The sequence below is a fragment of the Nerophis lumbriciformis genome, linkage group LG24, assembly GCF_033978685.3.
Source record: "Nerophis lumbriciformis linkage group LG24, RoL_Nlum_v2.1, whole genome shotgun sequence".
NCBI lineage: Eukaryota > Metazoa > Chordata > Actinopteri > Syngnathiformes > Syngnathidae > Nerophis > Nerophis lumbriciformis.
This window is the reverse complement of record NC_084571.2, coordinates 5,887,868-5,900,000: the sequence shown is the minus strand read 5'-3', so window position 1 is coordinate 5,900,000 and position 12,133 is coordinate 5,887,868. Positions and strand designations below refer to the sequence as shown.

The 12,133-nt window shown below is 40.0% G+C and overlaps 1 protein-coding gene across 1 annotated transcript in view; it reads left to right on the top strand.

Annotated features, from left to right (window-relative positions):
* The window catches only part of ntf4 (neurotrophin 4), a 45,673-nt gene extending 34,477 nt beyond the window's left edge, over positions 1–11,196 (top strand). Inside the window, exon 3 of the mRNA XM_061981408.1 lies at positions 9,752–11,196. Coding sequence (XP_061837392.1) covers positions 9,771–10,916 — 1,146 coding nt within the window. The 5' untranslated portion in view covers positions 9,752–9,770 and the 3' untranslated portion in view covers positions 10,917–11,196. The remainder of the gene's footprint in view (positions 1–9,751) is intronic.
* The last annotated feature ends 937 nt before the right edge of the window (positions 11,197–12,133 follow it).

Genomic DNA, 12,133 nt, shown 5'->3' with positions numbered 1-12,133 from the left:
GGGTTTTCTGAGGAGAAAGAAAAAATAAAAACATTATGGCAAAAGAAAAACCTGAAGTTGATCATGTATTTAAAGTCCCACTTAAGAACTTTCAGTTTTGGTCGATTTTGACGGCACCAGTGGACCAAAGTGGTAGTGTTTTACCAGAAGGAAGACCACATTCCTCATGATGACTAGCACATATAGCTTCAAACTGACATGATGTTTGCTGTAATATTGGCACAAACATTAGACCTCTAATGGCGGTGCTGATGTTAAATAGCAGACACTATCAATAAATGATTTTGGATTGCGCTACAAACATGATGCTACTACCAAGAATGTATCGGGAAGGATGCAGGTCTGAAGCAAAGAAAAACCGGCGGGAGAGTTTTTTTCGAAGGAAGTATTGTGGAACTATCACGCTGGTGGCTATTTATGGCTACCACGCACATTTCCTAACATTAGCATTATTAGCAGGAACACAGCCAAAAAATCCTTCGTCATCTTTGAGATGATTTGGTCCTGATGGCTTCATCTGGCCAGGATCTTCAGCTCTCACTGGATCGGTTCGCAGCTGAGTGTGAAGCGACTGGGATGAGAATCAGCACCTCCAAGTCCGAGTCCATGGTTCTCGCCCGGAAAAGGGTGGAGTGCCATCTCCGGGTTGGGGAGGAGATCTTGCCCCAAGTGGAGGAGTTCAAGTACCTCGGAGTCTTGTTCACGAGTGAGGGAAGAGTGGATCGTGAGATCGACAGGCGGATCGGTGCGGCGTCTTCAGTAATGCGGACGCTGTATCGATCCGTTGTGGTGAAGAAGGAGCTGAGCCGGAAGGCAAAGCTCTCAATTTACCGGTCGATCTACGTTCCCATCCTCACCTATGGTCATGAGCTTTGGGTTATGACCGAAAGAACAAGATCACGGGTACAAGCGGCCGAAATGAGTTTCCTCCGCCGGGTGGCGGGGCTCTCCCTTAGAGATAGGGTGAGAAGCTCTGTCATCCGGGGGGAGCTCAAAGTAAAGCCGCTGCTCCTCTGCATCGAGAGGAGCCAGATGAGGTGGTTCGGGCATCTGGTCAGGATGCCACCTGAGCGCCTCCCTAAGGAGGTGTTTAGGGCATGTCCGACCGGTAGGAGGCCACGGGGAAGACCCAGGACACGTTGGGAAGACTATGTCTCCCGGCTGGCCTGGGAACGCCTCGGGATCTCCCGGGAGGAGCTGGACGAAGTGGCTGGGGAGAGGGAAGTCTGGGCTTCCCTGCTTAGGCTGCTGCCCCCGCGACCCGACCTCGGATAAGCGGAAGAAGATGGATGGATGGATGGATCTTTGAGATCACTCCAGCGAGGGAAAGCCGGGGCAATGTTGATCCTGACTGTCCTTTTATCCTTTTTTGTCTCCTCAGACAAAACTTTTCATTTCTTTGGTTGTTTTGCTTCTGCCATGATAGCAGTAATTGCACTTAGGCGTTCTTCTTCTTCTTCTTCTTTTAGTTTTCTGGCGGCACGTAGGCGTTGGCATCGACTTCCGTCTTTCCAACGAATGCCGTAAAGCAAGTCAGCACATTTGGAGTTTTTTGTGGTTCCTGCCACCCTCCTCAAAGTCGCTAAGTGCCAAGGCAAGCGATACAGACCCCCTCAGGCCATGACAGATGTGTCATTCAACTAGTTGTAAGCCCATGTATCATCCCAAAAGTTATGAAAATATTTTATGAAGGTTGAAAAGTTACTTTGTGCCTCTTTAAGTATTGAAAGAAAAAAATGCTAATATATGACTTTTTTTTTTAACACTCTAAATACTGAGACCCTTTTGGGTCCCGGGACCTTTGACAGTCACCAAATTGAGGCAAGCCTTAATGGTTACAATATATATTGTAGAGATCGACCGATTTTTTTTAGGGCCGATACTGACACCGATTATTAGTAGTCAAGGAGGCTGATATACGATATTTGCAGCCGATATTCATTTGTAGTAAAAGTTATATAAACATGAATAGTATATGTCAGTTAACAGCTGGACAAGACTTTAAGTTGTTTTTTTATACATTATTTTTTAGGAAACGTGCGACCAGTAGCGACATAATGTTTTTTGTGGCGCTAATGTTGTGGTTAATTTCACAAACACCTTTATTACGTGTGTCTAAGAGGAGCATCAACATTTGCATTCTAAAATATGGCAAATCTCCTGGGAACATTGGTAAAAAATATAGCATTTCTCGACATCATAATAACTCGCCATCTACTCAATTTTATAGCAGTTTATGGATTTAAGCGCTGCAGTGGAAAAAGGCAACTTTTAACAAACAGGGCAAATATCTAGTGGACTAATTATTTATTTAAAAAAAATACTGGTATTATATGTGTATATACTGTATTTCTGTTGTAATTGTAAAACAAAAAACAAACTGAAAAAAGATAAAAAGAGGCCGATACAGATATACGTCCAAATGCCAAATATCACCGCCGGTAATCGGCCATCTGTAATGTATTGTATTGGTTTTGAAAATGAAAAATATAAAAATGGCCACCGCATGCTTTTATTTTTCAGTGGGAAACATTCGGACACAGCTGCATTGTCGTTGCCGGGGCGACTCTTCTTGTCAACTAACATCTTATTTTCTAATAATCCCTCTCAGGTTGAAATGTTTAGTGACTTTTGCAGAACTTTCTTTTTTGAACTTCGGCTTTACAGATGCCACATCTGCTGCGCAGGTGGCGTGCGTGTTGTGTTAAAGTTGCGTTGCCGTGTCAGTCGCTAATTAAATCAGAGGTTGTCCAACGTGGGGGCTATTTGCTGCCCATAACTTGTTTATTTGCCCGTGGTACTTTCTTAAAAATACTACTAAACAAGAAAACAACAAATGTTGATACTCCTAAAACTATTACTGTATAAATAATACGTAGACTGCACGTTGTCATCTGCAACACAATGCTGTTCATAGCAACGTTGGTATGTTTTTTAGCCTGTTGACAAAATTAAAAATATCAAAATCTTTCAATATGGTAGTGCGTGGAAACAGTTAAGTCATGGGTGTACAAACTACGACCCGCGGGCCAAATGCGGCCTGCCAACGTCCTCAAATTGGCCTACAAGACGTCATGAGTTTAATAAGGAATCTTGTCAGCACGGAGATAAAATTCATTTTAATAGTCTAACATTTTAGATGCTGCTATTTTGTCGCCATCTAGTGGATAACATGAGTTTTTCCTGGTCAATAACCTTTTATTATGTGCTAAGTACGCAGCATTTATTTATATGACCCAATGCAAACAACCCTCCCTAGTCATGTTGCAAAAAAAGAAAAAATCCAACCAACACATAATGTGAACAGACATGGTCACTGAACTTTGTGGATATTATAAAAACATCCAATCACCAGAAACAATTCTAAATCACATCCACAAAGCATAATGGCAAATATGCAAAACACGACGGTGTGGCTCGGTTCCTAGGGCGGCTGTGCCAGCAACTTCCGCCATCCTAGTCACTGCCGTTGTGTCCTTGGGAAAGACACTTTACCCACCTGCTCCCAGTGCCACCCACACTGGTTTAAATGTAGCTTAGATGTTGGGTTTCACTATGCAAAGCGCTTTGAGTCACTAGAGAAAAGTGCTATATAAATGTAATTCACTTCACTCTCCACACTTATCCATGTTTGGCGCATTTTAGCTGCTTGATATTTCTGATTGATTACACAACTTTAGGTCGGGGATCCAATTATATTAATTATATATCCATTATATTAAAATATTATGTACACATTTATATATGTATAGGCTATATATATACACATACAAATACGTATATATACACGTAGATATACTTATATATACATATATGTACTGTACATATATATATATATACGTGTAGATACATACAGTATATACACACGTATATACTGTATGTATCTACACGTATATACACATGTATAAGTGTATATATACACCACGTGTATATATATATACGTATATATGTGTATATATATATATATATATATATATATACACACATACACACGTATATATACATATATACACACGTATATATACATATATACACGTATATATACATATATACACATACATATACGCAGTGTTGGGACTAACTGTAACGCCGTTAGTTTCGGCGGTAACTAGTAATCTAACGCGTTATTTTTTTATATTCAATAACTCAATTACCGTTACTACATGATGCGTTACTGCGTTATTTTACGTTACTTTTTATGTAGTATCGGCTAGAAACTGAGGATCTGAGTGTGTTTTATTCCAGCGAAGCAGAGACGTGCTTCTGATTCTTCCTCTGCGCTCTCTGTGTGTGCGTGTGACTGTGTGTCTGAGTGTGGGGAGGTGAGGGGAGGGGAGGGGGGTGCGCAATACAACCGTTGGCCAACAAAAAAGTAACCACAGAACACTATACGCCTATACGGTACAGTGTTCTGTGGTTACTTTTTGGTTGGCCAAGCGGACGTGACGACAGGCTGTCCCCACTCAGATCCGCACGGACCGGGAGGGGGCGTGCCTTAAGTCCGGCTGGAAATCGGCAGAAATTTGGAGAATGGTTGTCCCAGGGAGAGGCAGTGAAATTCGGGAGGGTTGGCAAGTATGAGATATTCTCACTTCTTTTCTTTTGTCGAGCACAAAGAAAAGAACATTTGAGTTAAATGTAAGTTGTGTCTTGGATCAAAGATCCCGTCTACTGCCCAAAACAACAATTCAAATCTGCCTGGTTAGGCTCTGTGTATGTCACGTGTGCCTTCCTTAGGTGAAGCCAGCTTTACAGCTATGTTGTTGATTGATTGATTGATTGATTGAAACTTTTATTAGAAGATTGCACAGTACAGTACATATTCCGTACAATTGACCACTAAATGGTAACACCCAAATAAGTTTTTTAACTTGTTTAAGTCGGGGTCCAGATACAGATACAGTGGGGCAAAAAAGTATTTAGTCAGCCACCGATTGTGCAAGTTCTCCCACTTAAAATGATGACAGAGGTCTGTAATTTTCATCATAGGTACACTTCAACTGTGAGAGACAGAATGTGGAAAAAAAAATCCAGGAATTCACATTGTAGGAATTTTAAAGAATTTATTTGTAAATTATAGTGGAAAATAAGTATTTGGTCACTTCAAACAAGGAAGATCTCTGGCTCTCACAGACCTGTAACTTCTTCTTTAAGAAGCTCTTCTGTCCTCCACTCGTTACCTGTATTAATGACTCCTGTTTGAACTCGTTATCTGTATAAAAGACACCTGTCCACAGCCTCAAACAGTCAGACTCCAAACTCCACTATGGCCAAGACCAAAGAGCTGTCGAAGGACACCAGGAAAATAATTGTACCAGACTGCACCAGACTGTGAAGAGTGAATCTACAATAGGCAAGCAGCTTGGTGTGAAAAAATCAACTGTGGGAGCAATTATCAGAAAATGGAAGACATACAAGACCACTGATAATCTCCCTCGATCTGGGGCTCCACGCAAGATCTCATCCCGTGGGGTCAAAATGATCATGAGAACGGTGTGCAAAAATCCCAGAACCACACGGGGGGACCTGGTCAATGACCTGCAGAGAGCTGGGACCAAAGTAACAAAGGTTACCATCAGTAACACACTACGCCGACAGGGAATCAAATCCTGCAGTGCCAGACATGTCCCCCTGCTTAAGCCAGTGCATGTCCAGGCCCGTCTGAAGTTTGCCAGAGAGCACATGGATGATACAGCAGAGGATTGGGAGAATGTCATGTGGTCAGATGAAACCAAAATAGAACTTTTTGGTATAAACTCAACTCGTCGTGTTTGGAGGACGAAGAATACTGAGTTGCATCCCAAGAACACCATACCTACTGTGAAGCATGGGGGTGGAAACATCATGCTTTGGGGCTGTTTTTCTGCTAAGGGTACAGGCCGACTGATCCGTGTTAAGGAAAGAATGAATGGGGGCCATGTATCGTGAGATTTTGAGCCAAAACCTCCTTCCATCAGTGAGAGCTTTGAAGATGAAACGTGGCGGGGTCTTCCAGCATGACAATGATCCCAAACACACCGCCCGGGTAACGAAGGAGTGGCTCCGTAAGAAGCATTTGAAAGTCCTGGAGTGGCCTAGCCAGTCTCCAGACCTCAACACCATAGAATATCTGTGGAGGGAGTTGAAAGTCCGTGTTGCTCGGCGACAGCCCCAAAACATCACTGCTCTCGAGAAGATCTGCATGGAGGAATGGGCCAAAATACCAGCTACTGTGTGTGCAAACCTGGTAAAGACCTATAGTAATCGTTTGACCTCTGTTATTGCCAACAAAGGTTATATTACAAAGTATTGAGTTGAATTTTTGTTATTGACCAAATACTTATTTTCCACCATAATTTACAAATACATTATTTAAAAATCCTACAATGTGAATTCCTGGATGTTTTTTCATATTCTGTCTCTCACAGTTGAAGTGTACCTATGATGAAAATTACAGACCTCTGTACAATTGGTGGCTGACTAAATACTTTTTTGCCCCACTGTAAATACTATCAAATATATACTAACATCATAATACAGTCATCACACAAGATAATCATCAGGGTATATACATTGAATTATTTACATTATTTACAATCCGGGGTGTGGGATATGGAGGGGGGGGGGGGGGGTGGTTAGGTTTGGTTGGTATCAACACTTCAGTCATCAACAATTGCATCATCAGAGAAATGGACATTGAAACAGTGTAGGACTGACTTGGTAGGATATGTACAGCAAGTAGTGGACACAGAGAGAGGGATCAGAAAGTATAAGAAAAAGTGTCTACATTTGATTATTTACAATCCGAAGAGGTATTATGTGGAAGGGAGGGTGTTAGTTTAGGGTTGTAGTTGCCTGGAGATGTTCTTTTAGTGCGGTTTTGAAGGAGGATAGAGATGCCCTTTCTTTTACACCTGTTGGGAGTGCATTCCATATTGAAGTGGCATAGAAAGAGAATGAGTTAAGACCTTTATTAGTTCGGAATCTGGGTTTAACGTGGTTAGTGTTAGTGTTAGTGTTATTATGCTGTTTGTTACTTATGTATGTTATGTTGCAGCTATTTAAAATAGTTTTGTCAATTTGTTCTGGCCTGAAACAAATTGGCCCTTTGAAACATATCTTTGTCTTTGTGTGTTGTATGTAGAGCACATTGCTTAGCAGAGTTCAGTGATGCAAATGTATGTCAAGTTGATCAACAGATTGTATTATTCTCCAGTGCAATAACAGTACTAAAATGAAGGCTAAAATGGCATTAATGGGAGCTTTAAAAAAAAAAAGGTAGAAGAAGTAACTAAATAGTTACTTTTCACAGTAACGCATTACTTTTTGGTGTAAGTAACTGAGTTAGTAACTGAGTTACTTTTGAAATAAAGTAACTAGTAACTGTAACTAGTTACTGTTTTTCAGTAACTAACCCAACACTGCATATACGTATATATACATATTTACACAAATATACATACACATGTATATACAAATATATATACAGTATATATATATATATATGCATATATATATATAAACACATATATATATATGTTTATATATATATATATATATATATGCATATATATATAAACACATATATGTATATATATACAGTATATATATATGCATATATATATATAAACACATATATATATATATATGTTTATATATATATATGCATATATATATAAACACATATATGTATATATATATATATGTATATATACATGTGTATGTATATTTGTGTATATATACGTATATGTATGTATATATACGTGTATATATGTATATAAACACATATAATATATATATATATATATATATATATACATATACATATATATATATATATATATATATATATATATATATATATATATATATATATATATATATACATATATATATATATATATATATATACATATATATATATATATATACATATATATATATATATATATATATATATATATATATATACATATATATATATATATATATATACATATATATATATATATATACATATATATATATATATATATATATATATATATATATATATACATATATATATATATATATATATATATATATATATATATATACATATATATACATATATATATATATATAAGTGTGTGTGTTTATATGTGCATAAATACCCCTGATTTAAGTTATGTAACAATGGAATAATGTAATAAGAGCTCCCTATTTGCAGCACCTGTTATTATTAGAGGGGTGGTGTGTTTATCTTAGCGGAGGATGCACTTGGTGATTATTTGAGCCACTTATTGACTCGAGTGTGTGAAAACAAGTGTTGTGTCATCATTGTGTTGTTTTTGTTAGTAATCAGACTACTACATGGCTCGCGCAGAATGATGGACAGACGGGTGGTGTCATGATTCTGGCAGGCTTGCATTGATACCATAAAATGGTTGAAATAAATTCCTATCTTAAAGGGGAACAGTACTTTTTTTTTTTTTTTTTTTTTTGGCCTATCATTCACAATCCTTGTGTGAGACAAGAGCACATAAGTTTCTCTTTTTTTATGCATTCTAAATCATAAATAAACATTAGCAAAAGTCAGCTAAAGCTGGAGTCAATGGGAGTGGCTCTATTCTGCCTAAAGCGCTATTAAAAAAAACATCCAAAAACCTCCATTAACGTTTTATATACATGCTGTAAACACATATGTAATGTAGTAACATTCATAATAACATGTAATATTTGCATATTTTTAATTTTAAGCATATGGCGGCGTCACAACATTCGCTTTTCCCTTCAACAACAACACTACTAATCAAGCAGACTTTATAAGAGACAACAAACATAATAAAACAATCACTTAATGTACAATGTCTGCTCTCACTGGGATGCCGACTGATGGGATGTTTATATCTTCCCGTTTAGATGAACAATCAAAAGAGTTAAAAAAAAAGAAAAGTTGCTGAAAAGTTGTGTCTTTCTCGCCATCACCGGGTCTAAATTGTATGTCAAAGTTGACCAACTTCTCGGTTTATATCCGCAACCTTCTGCTATCCAGGTGAGAGGCACGATTTATAATCTAGAATTTACTTTCACCAACTCAGAGGCGATGCAGCATGAGCTAGTTAGCTTTCTGTGATCAATGCGCGGTGTTACTAAAAGTAGTTCCTCGGCGTTAGCTCTTATAATAACAATATTGCTAATAACTTGGTAATATAAAGAGGTCACTAGATGTAAATGGAGTATTGTTGGCAGTTTTTGGATGTTTTCTTTAGATTGCTTTATGGGCGCAATATTAGCTTTCCCATTAGCCGTCTCGTGCGAGTCGTATTTGACAAATTAGAATGCGTAAAAAAAGAGAACGATGTCTGGATTGTGAATGATAGGCAAAGATCCAAATAACCTTTGATGTTAAAAGAAGTTTGTTGAGACTTTTGGTTTTTTTTCCCAAGGTTGCTCTTGCTTTCATGTGTAAAGTTTAGGACGAGCGCACATTCCAAGACGTCTCGCTTTTGAAGGTCAACCCTTCAGACGTGTGTGTGTGTGTGTGTGTGTGTGTGTGTGTGTGTTCCATCTTCGACCTTGTGGTACTTGGTAGAGTTTTTCCACAGGTTGTGCCAAGACTTTAAGGCCATACTTGAGCGGTTAAAGCTCATAAAGCTGCATGCAGGCCTCCAGTAAAACAAAAAACTCCTTTTTTGCGTCTTGATTGCCACTTAGCTTAATGGCATCAAGTGCAGTTTGCGGGGCGGAAAGTAACGCCATCTTTTTTTCTCTCTCTTTGGCTTCCCAGCTGATACGTCTTGGGAGTGATGCACTGGCTTCCCCTGGTTGCCATGGTGATCGCCTCGGCTCTGCCCTTCCCTCACAAGCCCTTGTCCAGGAGCGCCGCCGCCGCCAGCGTGGAGCCCGGCTTCAGAGAGGACGACGACAACCACAGCCGGGAACACCTCAGGAACCTTACAGCTTTCGGTTTGGACCCCAGGGTCAGTTTGGAGGTTCCTGAGAAAAAAGGTCTCCCAAAGAACAGACACCAACAAGACCGCTTCAGTCTGGTGGACAGTTTTCGGGACTCCAGACCCACACAAGCTTCTGTGCTCGAAACCCAAATAGGGGAAAGTCCTGCTGCGGGTCCCAGGAGTTCCAGACGAGGGCCGCCGACTGTTCCATCGGAGCAGCTCAGGAACGGGGCCACACCGGCTGAGGGCACCCTGGGGGCGAGCCCGGGATCTGCACTGGACACCGTCTTGGAAGGGGACAACATGTTTCTGGACGCGCACCCACGCGTCCTGTTCTCGCCCTCGGGGTTGCCGCCCGAGGACCCGCCTCTGCTCCTCATGCTGGAGACGGGCCTGCTGGAGGAGGACTCGGACGAGCCGGAGGAGCCCGACGCGCACATTGAGGGTCACGGGGACCGAGCGATCGACAGGAGCCTGAGTTGGGCCAACGCCTCGGGGTTTACGGCCGACGCGGCCCGCCCCGTCAGGAGGGACAAGCGCTCGCATTTGATGGACAGGCGGCGCGGGGAGAAGTCGGTGTGCGAGTCGGAGAGCGTCTGGGTCACCGACAAGAAGACGGCTGTTGACTCGCACGGCCAGACAGTCACCATCTTGCAGGATATCCAGACCCAGACGGGGCCGCTCAAACAGTACTTCTACGAGACGCGTTGCCGCCAGGCGGAGCAGCAACAGAGCGCCGCCGGACGCCCGCCGAGCGCCAAGGGGCCGCTTTCGCAGCCCACGGGCGTGGCTGGCGCCGGCTGCTTGGGCGTGGACAAGAAGCAGTGGGTGAGCGAGTGCAAGGCCAAGACGTCGTTCGTGCGCGCCCTCACCAAGGACGCCAACAACCGGACGGGGTGGAGGTGGATCCGCATCAACTCGTCCTGCGTGTGCGTGCTGCTGTCGAGAGCCAATCAGATACTGGGGAGGGAGGTCCTGGCAAGGAGGGGGCGGGGCTAAAGAATCAAAAACCTCAAAGACTCTTTTTGTACGATTACTCTTTCATCATCTAAGTTATTAGTACGTACGCATGATATTAATATATTCCTCCATGTACGATATACGTGTATGTATGGAGCTTGTATATTTATAGAAGAGTGGCGCCTCCTGCTGGAGGTCCACAGTAGTGCTCCACGCCACACCTTCGATGTTGGAGCTGGAGCATGTTTTTAGATTCCAGCTCAGAAGCAGCAAGTTTGAGCATCCTGCCAAACGTGCGAATAAAGGATCTTTGTACGTACGACATGTTTTTGTTTGCGGTCAATAGGTGATAATCAGTAGAGGTGCACAGAAAAACGATTCACATCCGAATTGCGATTCATCCCGATTCTAAATCTATTCTTAATTTTTAAAAATCGTAAAAAAAAAAAAATATATATATATATATATATATACACAATTGCAATTCTTAGTCATCCTGATTCTAAATCGATTCATAATTTTCAAAAATCGATTATAAAAATATATACACATACATACATATAAATATATACACACACATATATATTTTCCACACTTATGTATATATGTATACACATCCATATATATACATACATAAATATATATACACATATATATATAAATAAATATATCTACATATATATACACACATTATATATACAGTATATATATATATATATATACACACATACATATATGCATACACATATATATATATATATATATATAAATACACACATTTTTATATATATATATATATATATATATATATATACACACACACACACAGAGACATATATATATGTATATGTATATGTATATGTACACACATATAAATACACTTTTTTCTTAACATTTCTTTCTAACAATCAGTTCTTAAAAATACGTTTTTAGGCCGTAAACCGAGAAGTTGGTCAACTTTGACATTCCATTTAGACCCGAGACAATCGCTACAAAGACACCAAAAGACGATTGATTGCTCCCACCTTTTTTTTCTTTTTTACCTCAGGAGAATTATGCTGAAAGACATAAACATCCCATTAGTCAGCATCTTATTGAGAGCAGACATTGTACAGTAAGTGATTGTTTTATGTTCATCATTTGTAGATTCTTATTCATCCCGATTCTAAATCGATTCATGATTTCCCCCCCCAAAAAAATGTTTAAACATAAAAATAACATTTTACATATAAATGTATATTTTTAATGATTGTATG